Here is a 16589-nt window from a genome sequence, read left to right as displayed (position 1 = left end):
GCCTTTTAATAAGCTCAATTATGGTCCATTATCACCATGAATACGGGAGTATTGTCAATGAATTAGTTAACTTAGCATTAGGATTTAGCAATTGTTGTTTCAACAACGAAATGATATATTTTGTCATTATCCAATATTTAACAAAAAGGAAACAACATTATTAGCGAAAATCAAAACAACCATTAAATAAAAATAAAAATAAAAAAAAATCTCAAAGAGTCCCACCGCCCCTAGGCTATATATAAAACATGCATAAACAGACGACGACATTGCAACAAGGAGAAGATAAACCCTAAAATCACAACTCGTATTATAATGAATTTCTTTGCTGACAGAGTATCCCTCAACCATGAAATCGACCGCAATCCTAGACTCGAAGACGCGGGAAGAATCAAAGTCGAAGCGAGTATCCTAATGTCTGAAGAACCTATGAGAGATTGCCGGACAGTACTTGCTTTCTCCTTGCCTGCCAAAGATATCCATGATAGCTACTCAAGGTATAGATGGGTACAACTGAATTGCTTAGAGGACGATGTCCGTCTCAATCCCTTTCAGGTTGATTATGCAAAAGAGTGTCTCACTACACTTGCCATCGATGTCCTCTATCCCTCCTCGGTTAACTATTCTCCAGATTGGGCTTTGTTAATTTATATTACTTTTAAGTTCACTCCTACTGATCCTACCATGTATATGCGAGTACCATTAATTGATGAGAGCACCATTCATATCCGATCTAGACCGGCGAGTAAGTCTGCGGTTGAGTCTTTGTCAAGGAAAGTATACAAGAAGACGACGATGTCCATCTCCGACAAGTGCACTATATGTTTTGATGAGTTTACGATGGGAGAAAGAGTCGTGACGACCTTACCTTGTGGACACGAGTTTGACGATAGTTGCATCCTCGAGTGGTTTGCCACGAATCATGTTTGTCCATTGTGCCGTTTCGAACTACCATGTGAAATTTAGATGAACACTTGGATATGAAACAATCCCCGAGTCGTTAACTTTTTTTTTTTTCCATTATTTTCATATTTTGTAATGTTTTTGGAGTGCTTTTATCTCTTCTTTCTTATTATTTCTAGATATTTTTTTGTATTCAATGATCTGAGTTTCAAAGCCAATCTATATATAATAGCAAACCCACTTTTTTGTGTCAACTTTTAATCCAACGGATGAGATTAGTTACAGTTTTAATCCAACGGTTTAAAATTATTAATCGTGTCTTTTTGTCGCACCCCCATCTTTTAAAAGTCACACCTCTTAGTCTTTGCATCTCTTTGTTGTACCTCTTGGTTTCAAAAATCACATCCATTATTTTTTACACCTTTTAAATCACACCTCTTAGTTTTTGCATCTTTTTGTTGTACCTCCTGGTTTCAAAAATCACATCCATTAATTTTTACACCTTTTAAATCACACCTCTTAGTCTTTGCATCTCTTTGTTGTACCTCCTGGTTTCAAAAATCATATCCATTAATTTTTACATCTTTTAAATCACACCTCTTAGTCTTTGAATCTCTTTGTTGTACCTCCTGGTTTCAAAAATCACATCCATTAATTTTACACCTTTTAAATCACACATCTTAGTCTTTGCATCTCTTTGTTGTACCTCCTGGTTTCAAAAATCACATCCATTAATTTTTACACCTTTTAAATCACACCTTTTAGTCTTTGCATCTCTTTGTTATACCTCCTGGTTTCAAAAATCACATCCACTAAATTTTACACCTTTTAAATCACACATCCTTAGTCTTTGCATCTCTTTGTTGTACCTCCTGGTTTCAAAAATCACATCCATTAATTTTTACACCTTTTAATTTCACACCTCTATGTGTTACACCTCTTTGTTGTACCTCCATGTTTCACATCTATTAATTTTTACACCTTTATATTTCACACCTCTATGTCTTACACCTCTTTGTTTATTATATATAAACTTTTTTTGACTACATAAACAAGTTTCGAAAAAAAAATTTCTGAGTACTAAAGAATTGTATTATTGAAGTATTTTTTTAACTTTCAAGCATCAATCTCTAATTCAAGGTAATTTAATATTTTTGCTGCGAATGACCTGTAGTGTTTCTTGGTTAGATTATTATTACTGTTAGTCGACACTATTAAGTTCATACATTAATCTTATTTTTGTTAACTTTTAGTCTCTTCAAAAATTTTAGCCTTTCCGGTTTTTATATTTTTGCATGGCTAATGTTATTAAGTACGTGTGCCATATTTTTTGCATGGCTAATGTTTTTGATTCTCAATGTGCAGATTTTATTTTTGACTTTTTGGAAAAACCAATACCAAGATACGAGAGGCATGATGATATGCAGTGATGCTGGAGCTACGGATAAGCCAAATTTTTTTAACAAACATGGTATAATTATAATTTTATATATGTTCTTATTTTAACCTATTTTTTTCTAACAAACATGGTATAAATGTTAATTTTTTTTCCATTAGATGTCCATGATCCAGGTTAGTTTGCATTTTTTGTAAATAAAGTTTTTAAAAATTTTAGTTGAATTATAATTTCTTATACTTTCTGGGTATCAAACATTTTGATAATATATTGAAATATTACAAATGAGCATGGAAATAGAGAGCTTGTGACAACACAAAATCAAATTCTATAAAGCGTAAGCACGACCAAATGACAAGTCAAGCTAGAAAGAAAAGATCTACTAAAGGTAACTTATTTAGTCATTGATGACTTTCTAATCTGTATATACAACTTTTTAAAAACATAATGTATAACAGTCACTTTTAGAGTGATCTGGAATCTGCCAAAAAAAAGAAAATGCAAAAAATTTATAAAATTAGTGTTTAGCCTAAAGAAGAGAACATCAAACGGTGAGATATTATTATCACCTGTTTCACCACATCAACTTTGTTTTCGCTGTCGTTTATTGAAGAACATGATGGTACCGATTCATAGACATAAGTGGGAAATCAAATAGAGGGGGATGCAGCCTGGATGGAGAGTAGTCGACACGGTGGAATGGGATGGATTGGGAGAGACCAACATAAAATCCTATGTTCTATATTTTATTAATTTTCTGACGTTTTTAGTTTAATTGAATTATTTTGATTGAATAGCTGATGAGTGTACAAGTTTTTGTCTATATGCATTCTTAGTCTGTTACGTCTTGGATTTTTTTTCTTTTCCAAAGAGGAATATATGATTTGAAGCAAATATTACAAATCCATGTATCAAATGTGTTAGTAGGAAATAAGGCAATCAAGATTAACCCATTAAAAGGGAGGAAAGAAGGGGGTCTTTTGAGGGAAAACGTGAGACCAATATGCATGTAACTGTGGAAAGCATTATAGCCAAATATATATCTCTAAAAGTTGTAGCTGAAGAATGTGAGTTACTCTATACTAACCAATTAGGTTTGATTGGTCCGTCATATAAAACTCGGTTTTGTACATATCTAAAAGTGAGAGAAAAAAACATCCACAAGCATAAGTGAAATTTTATATATGGTTAAAAGTAATGTTCATAGTAAATCATTTGTATACAAACTCCACTTGCTTACAACATCGGAATATTGATTGTGATTTGTGAATCAGTAATCTATGGAAAGAGAAATCGCGTATCAAAGTGAAGGGGAAACGAAACTCAATCCAGCCATCTACTCTGATCTCAATCTTCGACCTTCCTTCGATAAGTGGCATTTAGTATTTTCTCGATATAGTAAATAAACCAAGAGAGAAGCAGCCTCATATGTATTTTGATTGATAATGATCAACAACAAAGACAATTTCTAATAGCGAATTAAGAAAGGATACCAATATATAGTACCATATGGTCGGAGACAAACATAAGTAAAATTTTATATATGGTTAAAAGTAATGTTCATAGTAAATCAAACTCTAAAAAAGGCTCACTTTTATGTATGATAACATAAAATATAATAACATTGAAATGAGTCTTTGGCTTTTTAATCAGCAGAACGCAATAGCAAGAAGTGAAAATGATCAAATTGATTGAGAAAATAAAGAATTTAAGATGAATTACAAGTGTTAAATTTCAATTTAGGATTTCACCTCCCCGTGCGGCAACGCACGGGTCGCTTTCCTAGTCTTCATAAAGCTAAACTAACAGGGTACTCTGTTTACTCATTGACAAGTAACCAACAGGTACTCTGTTTCTCTGCCTCGGAATTAAAAACGTGTTTGTGTTGGTAGAAGATCTTTTGTGAATTACCAGAAATACCCTCAGGACTAAAACGTTGGGTTTTTAGTCATAGTGTATAAACGTCGTCGTATAAACTCAGTTGTTCATCGAATCGAATCATCGAAGGCGATGGAGCCACCGGAGTGTCCGGTGTGTCTACAATCTTACGACGGCGTGTCCTCAGTTCCGCGCGTGCTCTCCTGTGGACACACGGCGTGCGAAGAATGCTTAACGAATCTTCCCAAGAAGTTTCCGAACACAATCCGATGTCCAGCGTGTACTGTTCTCGTCAAGTTACCTCCTCAAGGACCATCGGCTCTCCCCAAAAACATCGATCTTCTCAGACTGTTCCCTTCTGTTTCCCAGATTAAGCTTGAACCTAGACGGAATTGTAAAAACAATCCCGTTGAATTCGTCGTTCGTTCATGGTCCGACGACTTTTACGCCACTTGGAAGGATCGGATCTTAGTCCACGACGCCGTCTCCGTGGAAAACGGTGAGAGTGAAGTTACTGATCTTGCTTTATCTTCGTGTTTATGTGGAACTCTGAAGGATGATGAGTCGAAGGTGAGTCTTTTACGTGTTGCCTCGTTTGAGCTTGATGATTGTGACTCTTTCCTCAAGTATAGTTATGTCCAGAGGATGATGAGTTGTCTGTGGGGGATGAGAGAGGAGGAGAGATATGAGCTTGATGCGATCGTATCTATTAAACAGAGAGGTGTTTCTAAAGTTTTTGGCTTGTGGGGTGATTTGAAGAATGGGGTTTTGTATTTAGTGGGTGAGAAGCTTACTGGGGAAGAATTAGATAATCTCACTGAAGATGCTGATGATACTTCACGTTTAGCAATGTTTGGTATGCAAATATGTGAGGCGCTTATTAATCTGCATAAGGAAGGGGTGATCTCAGGCTGTTTGAGTGTTTCTTGTGTGAAGTTTGACGAATTTGAGAATGCTTATGTTGATTTGATTGAGTTGATTGAAACTGGTAGGAATGTGTATCAGATTATCGCTGAAGAAACTAGATCTTTGAGAAAACCAGTTGGTGTTTCGGAAATGGGTTTGATTTTGATTGGATTACTACAGAAGGGTATTTTTATGAGCTCAGAGGTGTTGTTTGAATTGTTGAAAGAACAGAAGATGTTGATAAAAAATGCCAGCTCAAAATCTTTGGTTTCGTATAGCTCTGATGTTTGGCCAGTTTGTTTTCTTCTCCTCAAGCTTCTTCTTGGAAAACGGTTTACCGAGGAGCTGATTGGAAGCGTACATTGTGTGGATGCAAAAGGATGTGAAGAGGGTCTCGAGGATCTCTTGGTGCTTTACACTGGTATTATGGAGAAACTATGTTTGGAATCTGAACTCCAAGGGAAGTTTAAATTTATGGTTGAAGTTCTTCGCCAATGTTGCTGTCTTGATCCTCAGGGTCGTCCAGTTTTGACTGATCTATGGAAATGCATCAGGGACCTAGTCATGAATCCTAGGTTCAATTCTCTGAGTGGATTGCATAAGACGGTTTCTGGGAAAAGAAAAGAGTTCTGTTTGTCTCTAAGTGAATTATGTCACCTGGTAGATGTGAAAAGTAAAGAACTGGAAGAAGCGTCGCCTGGAGCACAAACTGGCGGTGAAGCAGAGGAGGGTAAGGTTGACATAGATTTTGTTGGGAGACTTTCAGAAGGAAAGGTTAAATCTAAAGACATGCGGGGACACCAAGACTCTGTCACGGCTCTAGCGGTTGGAGGTATACATACGGTGTACTGTTTTCTAACTTTTTACCAATTATTATATGTTGAACAAATGATAACAATGTACTCAACCTTCCTTTTACGACGCATCTTTATGTCCCTTTTCTCTGTATAGGTGGGTTTCTGTTCAGCTCCTCATATGATAAAACTATCCTTGTATGGTCTCTGAAGGTACAGATTCAATCATGATTCCACATATATATTTAGTGATAGATTCTTTACAGATTTTTGGTCGTGTTCTTCTTAGCTCGGTAACAGCTCTCTGATTCTAGCTATATAGATCTTCATGTAAAACATTCTATATGCAGGACTTCTCCCATGTGCATACGTTTAAAGGTCATCAGGATAAAGTAATGGCTTTGATGCACATAGACGGAGCAGAACTAGTATGTGTCAGTGGCGACGGTGGAGGAGGTATCTTTGTTTGGAGCACTAGTTTCCCTCTGGAAGATCAGCCGCTAAGAAAGTGGTACGAGCCAAAAGACTGGCGATATACTGGAATTCATGCATTGGCATACTCAGAATACGGGTATGTGTATAGTGGCAGTGGAGATAACACTATCAAAGCTTGGTCATTGCAAGTAAGTTAATTTTCCTATACACTTGTGAAGCTTGTCTTGATAAAATTTCCATTATAATTTGAAGGTGATTGTTTTCCCAGGATGGAAGCCTGGTTTGTACTATGAGTGGTCATAAATCTGTAGTTTCAACGCTTGTTGTGCTAAATGGAGTACTATACAGCGGAAGCTGGGATGGAACCATTCGATTGTGGAGTCTAAGTGACCACAGTTTGTTGACGGTGTTGGGGGAAGAGACTCCAGGTATTGTGAGATCTATTCTGTCTCTAGCTGCAGACGATCAAACCCTAGTGGCAGCTTATCAAAACGGAGATATACAGGTTTTTTATGTTTCCTTAAAGAAAACATTTAGCTTGATTTGCTTCATTTCACTCTTATTCTCAGTCTCTAAATCCTAGGCTCTTATGATTCTTTCATCAGATATGGAGGGATGATACATTGATGAAGTGTACAAAAATACAGAGTGGTGCAATTCTCAGCATTGCCGTGAATGGTAAATGGCTATTCACTGGAGGTTGGGACAAAACCATCAATGTACAGGTAGTCCACTAGTTTGTAGACCCGAGCTTATGACGAATAATCTACAGATCTAACCGAAAGCGTAAAAAGAAAATCTATAATTTCCTATTATATGTTGTTGGATTTTTCTCCTAACATCTGTTTCCGAACCACTGGTTTGTAGGAATTGTCAGGAGATGAGATATCACTAGACTGTACTCACGTTGGATCAATCCCAGGTTCATCAGTAATCACATCTTTGTCATATTGGGAAGGCAAGCTCTTTGTAGGGTTTGCAGATAAAACCATTAAGGTGATTCTTAGTCCAAATTGTCTGTATTTTTTTTCTTCTTTTTTGGTTTTGCATTCATGGATTGTGACGAGAAGAAGTTTTGTCTCAATATTACAGGTATACTATTGTGGATGCTAACAAAAACTACAATTTTCTCGTGGAGTTTTCATTCTTCCATAAGTTAGTTTCCTCCATAGATTCTACTCTAAAGAATGCTGTGTATATCTAAAAAATAAATCAGCCATGTCTATATGAATCCTTTCGTCCCATCTGTGTATATATGTGATTCACAATTTGCATATACAGTACGTTGAGATTAAATCAAATACAAGAAAAGATTAATTCTTAAGCTGAGTGACATATTGCAAGAGTCTAAAATATTCAGGGACTTAACAGTAAAATATTTATTTATAAAAAAAAAATATATATCATTTTATAATAGGGCCAATCAATTTAGCGCCACCGTAACAGAGGCAAAAAAACAATTTGAGCGAGGCACAGAACGAGAATTGAGAGACACTAGAGCTTCCTTCATCCATGGAGGCTTGAACCAGAACAACGAGAAAGTTACTGTAACAAAAGCAATTTTTGTATTATGGGTTCTGTTTCGAATTTTGTGAACCCTAATACATGCCAGCCAGCTCCTTGCCTCTTGTCTCGAAGTAATAAGTTCCCATGGACAAAACCCGTATCTGGTGTTTTGTTCCCTCGTTCCGTCACGCCGATTCAGAGGTGTCACCTTGTTCGAAGAAACTGCGTTGTCTCTGCTTCCCTAATGGTATGATTGATATGCGTCAACAATCTTAGTTCCTGTAATCCGAGAACTTTGTCAGTACTTGACGCACACCAACTGTTCGATCATTTGTCTCGTCTGTATCTTTTAGCTGTTTCTGGTGTCTCTTTTCTCTCATGGGATTCCTTGTGAATGTGTGCGCTTTGGGATTTGAACTTTCTTCCTCAGGGTTATGTTACTTCTCATGTTTTATTGACTTATTTTTAGGGGAATTTGGGTCGTATGAAGAGGAATGTACAAGATTTTACGAGCATGAATTATTGGGTTGTGCGGGACTACTACCGTCTTGTGCAATCTGTCAATTTCCTTGAACCATTGATACAAAGCCTTTCCGATGAACAGGTTCGACTTAGCCTTCACTGCGTGAGAGCTTTCATTTCTTAGATATGATTCTTTAATGTATTTTAACTTTTTCTTGTTTTTACTCCTAAGCTGAAAGCTAAAACCTCAGAATTTCGAGAAAGATTAATGCGAGGGGAGTCCCTAGCAGATATGCAAGCTGGTTCGATCAAAATCTTACTTCTTAATTTTTTTTACTCATAGTTACTTTTTTATTGACAATGTACAGTTTTAATACAGCTATGCAATTACTTTCTCACTTTTGTGTGTGTGTTTTCCTTGTATAGAGGCATTTGCTGTTGTCCGAGAAGCTGCAAAGAGAACAATTGGAATGCGTCATTTTGACGTGCAGGTCTGTCTATATCTATATTCTCAAATTTGTAATTCATGCTGGTGTATTTCTATTATCTTGAAGAGAGGTTGTTGGGTATACTTATGTTTTAAGTTGCTGCATCAGATAATTGGTGGAGGAGTGCTTCATGATGGATCTATTGCAGAGATGAAGACAGGTGAAGGGAAAACACTAGTCTCCACCTTAGCTGCATATCTTAATGCTTTAACTGGTGAGGGCGTTCATGGTATGTTGTCTGCTCTCTCTGGCTTCTTTACGACTTGATCATTTGCTGAAATTTTGAATAAGGCAAGTGAGATGTATGGCCTGGCCTGGTTGCCTCAGTTTTACTACATATTGTTCGACAATGATATACCTATGAAGAATATATCACTTAGCATCTAGTTAACACTGTTATTGTTGATTTTCTATTGGCAGTGGTTACTGTGAATGATTACCTGGCCCAGCGTGATGCTGAATGGATGGGTCGTGTTCACCGCTTCTTAGGACTTTCAGTTGGTCTCATTCAGGTAGGTTACACGGGTGCTATTTGCCTCTTACCTTCTAGATTTTTAAGTAGAAAACTTATGGCATTTTCTTCTAAAATGATTTAACAATTAGAGAGGAATGAAAGCTGAAGAGAGAAAATTCAATTATAGCTGTGATATAACATACACCAATAACTCAGTAAGTATTTCATTCATATCGTATCTTCTACTTGGATTAGATCTTTTTTTTTTGTCATCTCTCATCTCTTTTCTACCAACACTTTTGCATAACTCAGGAGCTTGGATTTGATTATCTACGAGATAACCTTACTTCAAACCGTGAACAACTTGTGATGAGATGGTAAATCCCCTAAATCTTTTTATTCCTTAGTTTGATTTTAATAGTGACAATTTGTGACGCACAGGCCAAAACCATTTCACTTTGCAATAGTTGATGAAGTAGACTCAGTACTCATTGATGAAGGCAGAAACCCTTTGCTGATAAGTGGTGAGGTAATGTAGTTCATTATAATAAGCTTAGAAATTTATTATTCTTCGGAGACTCAGACATTTGGATTATAGTTTGAATGTGGTTAAGAATGGTAGATGCAGCAGAGAAAGAAAAACAATAACTTTGGGACACAGTTTCACCGATTGATGGGGTCCTTTCTGTTGTACTTGTTTCACAGGCTAACGAAAATGCCGCACGATATCCAGTTGCTGCCAAAGTGGCTGAACTTCTCTTAAAGGATATTGTGAGTTTTGTCGTTTCCTTTTTCTGTTGCTTTATTGCGAGCATTTTTATTTTTATTTAAGGAAGTGGATTTTTCTAAAATGATATTTGAAATTCTTGTTTATAGCATTACAAAGCTGAACTAAAAGAAAACTCAGTGGAACTCACTGAAGATGGTATATCTCTTGCTGAAATGGCTCTTGAGACTGTTGATTTATGGGACGAAAATGATCCATGGGCAAGGTATCTAATTGTTACTATTACTGATATTCTTGATGCTTCTATATCGTTATGTAGAACTTCGGTAGTTGGCTTTTAGTAGTAAGATTTTTGAATGGTGACTATTTAGATTTAGTTGTCATAGTTTATATGTTTGGCCAGTTATTGGTGAAGATATGGGGTAAAAATGCTGTACTGGTTGGTGCTGATTAATGGCTTATGGCTGAATAAAGAATAGTAGGGTATCATTTTCTTACATAATAATCATGAATTTCTTAGGAGACAGCCTACTCCTGGATATTATTGTATCCGCTTATACTGTTTTACTCAAATTTTAAGAAACTGTTTATGATCTGTTTTCATATTCACAATCCTATCATGTTCTTACAGATAGTAGTCTTTTTTCCTGTTTCGAAATAAGTGTTTTCTCATATTTGGTGCAACGCTTCTGTGCTGTTTTTTTGGATCCCTGTTTATTGAAAATTTTGATTATTGCAGGTTTGTTATGAATGCTTTAAAAGCTAAAGAATTTTACAAGCGGGATGTCCAATATATTGTGAGAGATGGGAAAGCACTAATCATCAATGAGGTATAAGTAGATTTGGCTTCAATTGTATTCAGTATTTCATTTCATAAATTGCGTGAGATAGCTAGTAATTGTTATGTAATTCCATTTATATCTTATTTAAAAAAGTATGAGGATTTGAGTAAACAAAGGATTTTAATTTTCTTCAGTTGACTGGAAGAGTTGAAGATAAAAGGAGATGGTCTGAAGGAGTTCACCAGGCTGTCGAGGCTAAAGAAGGTCTAGAGATTCAGGTTTGTCACCCGTATTCATAAGTTGTAATGTAAAAGTATGCTTCAAAAACTTTCATTCATGACGGTAACTCTTTGATCTTAGGCTGATTCGATTGTTGTGGCTCAAATTACCTATCAGTCACTTTTTAAACTCTATCCAAAGCTCTCCGGGATGACTGGGACAGCAAAAACAGAAGTATGTACATGGGGATTCACTTTGACCCATCTTCTTAATTTTTTCCTGAACATATTATGTTCTTGACTGCATAACGCAGTTTAAAACACACGTGTTTCTTCACCTTCTTGCAGGAAAAGGAGTTTTTGAAAATGTTTCAAATACCTGTTATTGAAGTTCCTACAAATTTGTCAAATATTCGTATCGATCTACCAATACAAGCTTTTGCGGTAAGCATCCTTAAAACTCAACTTTGTGTTTGCATTTTTCGTCTCATTGCTAAAAGTTAAACAAAGTGTGCCTTCTCATTCAACCCTCTGGTATGGTGCATGCTAGACTGCTCGGGGTAAATGGGAATATGTTCGTCGAGAAGTTGAAGACATGTTTGGGCAAGGTCGACCTGTTTTAGTAGGAACAACAAGGTATCTCCATGCGACTAAAACCACTTTAGAATCTCTTGCACACATAGACTTAGGCATATTTATTCAGGATTTCAGAATATATCGCAATGTCCTGATGTCAAAAAAAAAAAGAACATACAGAAGAAAGATTCAGGCCCTCTTTTCTTGGAGATACTTAAAACACTGACATATGTATATGTTGAATTTCTTTATCGAGTGTGGTTTATGTTGGCAGATCTAATAATGAACCAAGGAGGACTACATAAGAAGATATATTTTAAAATACATTACTTTTCCATTATTAACAAGTTAGCGTCATCCTGCAGTGTAGAGAATTCTGAATACTTATCAGAACTGCTGAAAGAATGGGGAATTCCTCACAATGTCCTGAATGCCCGACCCAAGGTGAATCCGAAAATTGTCCCTCTGCATAGCAAAAGCGGCATCGCTCAAATGATGCCAGCTAGTTCTGATATTATGTTTGTTCCTTCATTCAGTATGCTGCCAGGGAAGCTGATTTTATAGCCCAAGCAGGAAGAAAATATGCCATCACCATTTCTACAAATATGGCTGGTAGGGGTACTGACATTATTCTGGGAGGAAATCCGAAGGTATATTGGCTAACGTCTTTATCTTTTACCAGATGTTCGTCTAACCTGCAGTTGATTGTCTTCTTAGAGCATTCTAGCTGTGTATTATTTTTATCTTTTTTGTGATCTGTACATTGATTTCCTGCTCAAAAGTCACCTGCTTTGTTTGTGGGTTTAATCAGATGCTTGCAAGGGAAATTATAGAAGATAGCATCCTTTCATATCTAACGAGTGAAACTGTGGCTGATGATATTGACGATAATGAGTTATCACAGAAGGTATACGTGCTAAAGTATTCATATTATGATCTCATTACATAGGTATTCATAAGAATAAAGGTCGAAAGATCATTTACCCTATTCTACTATCCCATTGTAGAATAACTGAACTGTCCTGTAAAATCATATCAGGTATTGTCAAAAATAAAAGTGGGACCATCATCATTAGCTTTGCTAGCTAGAGCTTCACTTATGGGTTTGCCTCTATATCCAACACTTATTTTAGGAATTTGTGCGCATAGTCTTTGGATTATGTTTGATGTTTAGTTTCTTCATTTGGAATCAATTGACTCAGCAAAATATGTTGGCAAAAGTGAAAGTAAAAGCTGGACAAGGAAAAAGGCAAAGTCCGCGATCACAGAATCTTTGGAGAAAAGCCAGACCATGGATCCTCTGCAACTGCAGAATCTTGTCAACGAGCAGTCAGAAATGTACCCATTAGGCCCTGCTATTGCTCTGGCTTATCTGTCTGTCTTAAAGGACTGTGAGGCCCATTGCCTGCATGAAGGGTCTGAAGTGAAGAGGCTTGGAGGCCTTCATGTGATTGGGACATCTTTGCATGAGTCTCGGAGGATTGATAACCAGGTAAGCTATTAGTTTTGCTGATCTGCCTGGATGCTACTTGTTTGAAACAAATGTGTTAATCTTATTATTAGTTTTAAGTACTAGAGCAAACCCTTCCCCCAACCTGTCATCTCCAGTATATTGTTTTGACTTGCGAACCTTTAAAAATATGTTTCCTGGACGACTATCTAGAATGGTAGTATGATGAACAAAGAATTACATAATCTTTGTTCTTTTTACGAGTGAAATGCGATAATTTGTTTTCTCGAATTATGAATACAATAGTATCATTTTATTGTGAAGATGGTAGAGACCTTGCAGTCAACACGACATGTCATTTGCCGTCTTTGATGAATTCAAATGACTAAATGTATAATCTTCCAAGTTTCTGCTTCCATATTATCTTTTATAGCTTCGGGGCCGAGCTGGAAGGCAAGGAGATCCAGGATCCACGCGGTTTATGGTAAGGTAATCAGATCGATTATTCTCCGGAACTAAACTCTCTGTATTAGCTAAGTTACACGTAAAAGACTTCACTGCTTTGATAATATAAAATTTGCATCAATCTGATTTTTTTTGGGAATCATACCAGTCTTTGTTATGCAACATGCTTCATATTACTGTTAATTTGCTTACAGCTTGCAAGATGAGATGTTTCAGAAGTTTAATTTTGATACTGAGTGGGCTGTGAGACTTATATCAAAGATCACAAACGATGAAGATTTACCAATTGAAGGTGACACAATAGTAAAACAAGTAAGGAGTTCATTGTTCTATTTTCTTTCTGGTTCCTTCATTGGTTTTTCATACAAATATTGTCTATTTCTGCTAATCTGGCTCATCTCATTCGACATTGTAGCTTCTAGCTCTCCAGATCAATGCAGAGAAATACTTCTTTGGTATAAGAAAAAGCCTGGTCGAGTTTGATGAAGTGTTAGAGGTACCAGCTTTGCCAATTATTTTTACTGGATTTGCATCTTAACCATATGGAAATATATATCTCTAGTACCATGATTATAAGCTTGAAAGACTACAGCTGTTTTCTCTTTACTTTGTTGCACACTTTTTTCATCTTTTACTGCCAGTTATACTATTTGAACGGTTATCGGTTGACCAATTTAAGTTTGAATTAGTTGTAGTTCATACCATATGTATGGTATATTCTGTATCTAAACAAACATTTTCTTTTCTTCTTTAGGTTCAAAGGAAGCATGTCTATGATTTAAGGCAACTACTTTTGACCGGAGAAAACGAAAGTTGCTCCCAGCATCTATTCCAGTAAGCACTACGTTGCAGTTACCTGTGTTTCATGTGCATAGTTTTTCAACCACTGACTCTTGAGTTTGAGATCTCACTGACTTAACTACATTATTATTATTTTGCAGATATATGCAAGCTGTTGTAGATGAAATCGTCGTTGGAAATTCTAATCCACAGAAGGTAAATAAATCTCTTGTCCAGTAAAAATTTGCCAAATAAGGGTCATCAAACGCATTTTTCTCTAGAAAAAATATCTTGTTAATTTTTGCTGCAATGTTTAATTATTTCTTAATATATGATCTCTTGTGGTAGCATCCAAGATACTGGAGCTTGGCCAAGTTATTGAAAGAGTTTATAGCTATCACAGGGAACCTACTGGATGGTAAGCTTTATTCTTTGTTTTCCATCTACTGCAGAATAATATCTTGCTTCTTGAGAAAAAAATCCACTCTCTCTCATGAGATCTAACAATAAGCTCTATCAGAGTCATTTTCTGGAGTCACAGAAGTAACCATGTTACAGTCCCTTGAAAACCTGCATGAGACAAGTTCAATAGATATGGAAGATTTTTACCTTCCGCACTTGCCAAAACCTCCAAACGTTTTCAGGGGAATTCGCAGAAAGAATTCTTCACTGCGACGTTGGCTCGATATCTGCTCCGATGATTTGACGGGGTGAGTACTAAAGTTAATAAAGTCTTTGTATAGATTGTGTCGACCTGTGTGTATCTTGAGAAAGACTTTGAGTTTAACTCTTTAAGGATATCGTCTGTAGGAGTGGGAGGTACCGGACATCAATTAATCTTCTGCGGAAGTTCCTCGGTGATTATCTGATTGCTTCATACTTGACTGTTGTTCAAGATTCTGGCTTTGATGATGGATACATAAAAGAAATAGAGGTACGTGATTATTTATGTCTCTACGTGTATTCACATGATTGACATTACCATGTCTGATCGATTTTCTTTTTGGGACATAGAGAGCAGTTCTTTTGAAGACATTGGATTGTTATTGGAGAGACCATCTTGTGAACATGAATAAACTAAGCTCAGCGGTAAGGACAGTGATCCTTATCTGTTTTTTTTTTGTTAGCTTTTTCCCGCTCTCTATCTGTCTGATTCTCATGTTAAATCTCAACAGGTGAATGTCAGAAGTTTTGCGCATAGAAACCCTCTCGAAGAATATAAGATTGATGGATGTCGGTTTTTCATCTCAATGCTAAGTGCAACCAGAAGGCTAACCATAGAATCAATCTTGCAGTACTGGTCATCACCGATGGATTCCCAAGAACTATTCATATCTTAAGACTCGATTGTTTCAAGCTGAGGTACCACACTTTACATTCTCTACTACTTATATACAATTGAATGCTAAAAAACTAGGCAATGTGCCCATTAATGCTCAAGTTTGATTACATCATGCTTTTAAATTGAAAGTTAATCTGATGTGGACGTTTAAAACAATGATCAATCTATCAGTGTCTTACAGTCCTCATGTTCCAGATGACACTGATGTCTTCACAATTTCTGCATTTTGCTGTCTATGCTAATGAGATCTCTAATCTCTGGCAGGTATTTTAACCAGACGAAATTTCACATTGGTAAATACACGGACCAGTTCGGTCTGGGTGATATTTTGGTATAACTAGACCAAAGTTTGGAAAACGAAGCTGAACACCGAACCTAATGGTTATGGAGTGGCGTACCGGGTTTTGAAATACACACTCAACGTTTTCTTTATGAGGGGGAAATGAATGTACAATATCACTGATTCACTGTTTATTGTCGATGATTATGATGTAAATGTGATTATCACAAAGAAGTATTTATTTGCGAAATCAGAACATGATGCGTATAATATTATTGATTGCTTGTTGAAACGTTGGGCGAAAACGCCAGCATAGTAAGAAAAAGTTCCAAAAGAAAAGTTTACATAAGCGTATGCTCTTAAACACAAAATCAAAGAAATAATATTTTGATTGGTGACTGGTGACCTCTGCTGTTCTTCTTGAATATATAACAGAAAGCAGAGAAGAAGAAGATGAAAAATCCATTTCATTGTAGAAAGTGATTAATCATAAGGAAATAAATTCAATACTTAAGACATTTTCTCCATAAACCTAAATTTTATTGAACCGGATCTGTTTACATTAGAATAAATAAACACTTTGGCGGTTTCGAGAGAGAAAAAAATAGGAGAAAAAAAATGAAACAGAAAAAATCACGCGTTGCTAAAAATAGAAACATGTGCATTGAGTCATAAAGGCATATAGAAACTGAAAAACACCAGCATAATAAGAAAAGGTTCCAAAATAAATGTTTACATAAGCGTAAG

At 36.2% G+C, this 16589-nt stretch overlaps 2 protein-coding genes across 4 annotated transcripts; both read left to right on the top strand.

The window, feature by feature from the left end:
* Positions 1-315: 315 nt before the first annotated feature.
* On the top strand, positions 316-1040 carry LOC147923445 (uncharacterized). Its single transcript, XM_087495256.1, has one exon. It carries the CDS (start codon positions 316-318, stop codon positions 964-966), a length of 651 nt encoding a protein of 216 aa, XP_087351382.1. The 3' UTR covers positions 967-1040.
* Positions 1041-4200: 3160 nt separating this feature from the next.
* Positions 4201-16134, top strand: SECA2 (Preprotein translocase SecA family protein). Of its 3 annotated transcripts, XM_087494395.1 has the most exons (37): positions 4275-5915; positions 6035-6090; positions 6228-6500; positions 6581-6817; positions 6918-7037; positions 7180-7308; positions 8288-8422; positions 8513-8582; positions 8707-8771; positions 8877-8997; positions 9189-9280; positions 9372-9437; positions 9535-9599; positions 9664-9751; positions 9928-9993; positions 10099-10214; positions 10689-10779; positions 10926-11009; positions 11092-11184; positions 11298-11393; positions 11500-11585; positions 11891-11969; positions 12062-12175; positions 12337-12432; positions 12565-12628; positions 12728-13017; positions 13409-13464; positions 13635-13752; positions 13856-13936; positions 14195-14274; positions 14382-14436; positions 14569-14638; positions 14741-14930; positions 15031-15154; positions 15235-15309; positions 15396-15582; positions 15827-16134. In XM_087494395.1, the coding sequence occupies exons 1-36, from the start codon at positions 4310-4312 to the stop codon at positions 15558-15560; spliced, it is 5412 nt and encodes a 1803-aa protein (XP_087350521.1). In that variant the 5' UTR covers positions 4275-4309; the 3' UTR covers positions 15561-15582; positions 15827-16134. The 3 variants fall into 3 exon arrangements, with proteins under 3 accessions (XP_087350520.1, XP_087350521.1, XP_010496319.1); XM_010498017.3 differs by lacking the exons at positions 4275-5915; positions 6035-6090; positions 6228-6500; ... (1 more) ...; positions 6918-7037; positions 7180-7308 and adding an exon at positions 7728-8065; XM_087494394.1 differs by lacking the exons at positions 8288-8422; positions 8513-8582; positions 8707-8771; ... (26 more) ...; positions 15396-15582; positions 15827-16134 and adding an exon at positions 7405-7636 and having other exon boundaries at positions 4201-5915.
* Positions 16135-16589: the final 455 nt, after the last annotated feature.

The sequence above is a fragment of the Camelina sativa genome, chromosome 17 (assembly GCF_030686135.1).
Source record: "Camelina sativa cultivar CO46 ecotype springtype chromosome 17, ASM3068613v1".
In the NCBI taxonomy this organism is placed as follows: Eukaryota; Viridiplantae; Streptophyta; class Magnoliopsida; order Brassicales; family Brassicaceae; genus Camelina; species Camelina sativa.
Note: the sequence above shows the minus strand (reverse complement) of the source record. Positions and strands in the feature narration are given on the sequence as shown.

Bases quoted from the DNA above. Each gene is read 5' to 3' on its own strand.
- LOC147923445 (XM_087495256.1), top strand. From the start codon at position 316: ATGAATTTCTTTGCTGACAGAGTATCCCTCAACCATGAAATCGACCGC.
- SECA2 (XM_087494395.1), top strand. From the start codon at position 4,310: ATGGAGCCACCGGAGTGTCCGGTGTGTCTACAATCTTACGACGGCGTG. The intron at 11,970-12,061 runs GTGAATCCGAAA...TCCTTCATTCAG, and splicing joins TCCTGAATGCCCGACCCAAG to TATGCTGCCAGGGAAGCTGA. The intron at 14,639-14,740 runs GTAAGCTTTATT...AAGCTCTATCAG, and splicing joins CACAGGGAACCTACTGGATG to AGTCATTTTCTGGAGTCACA.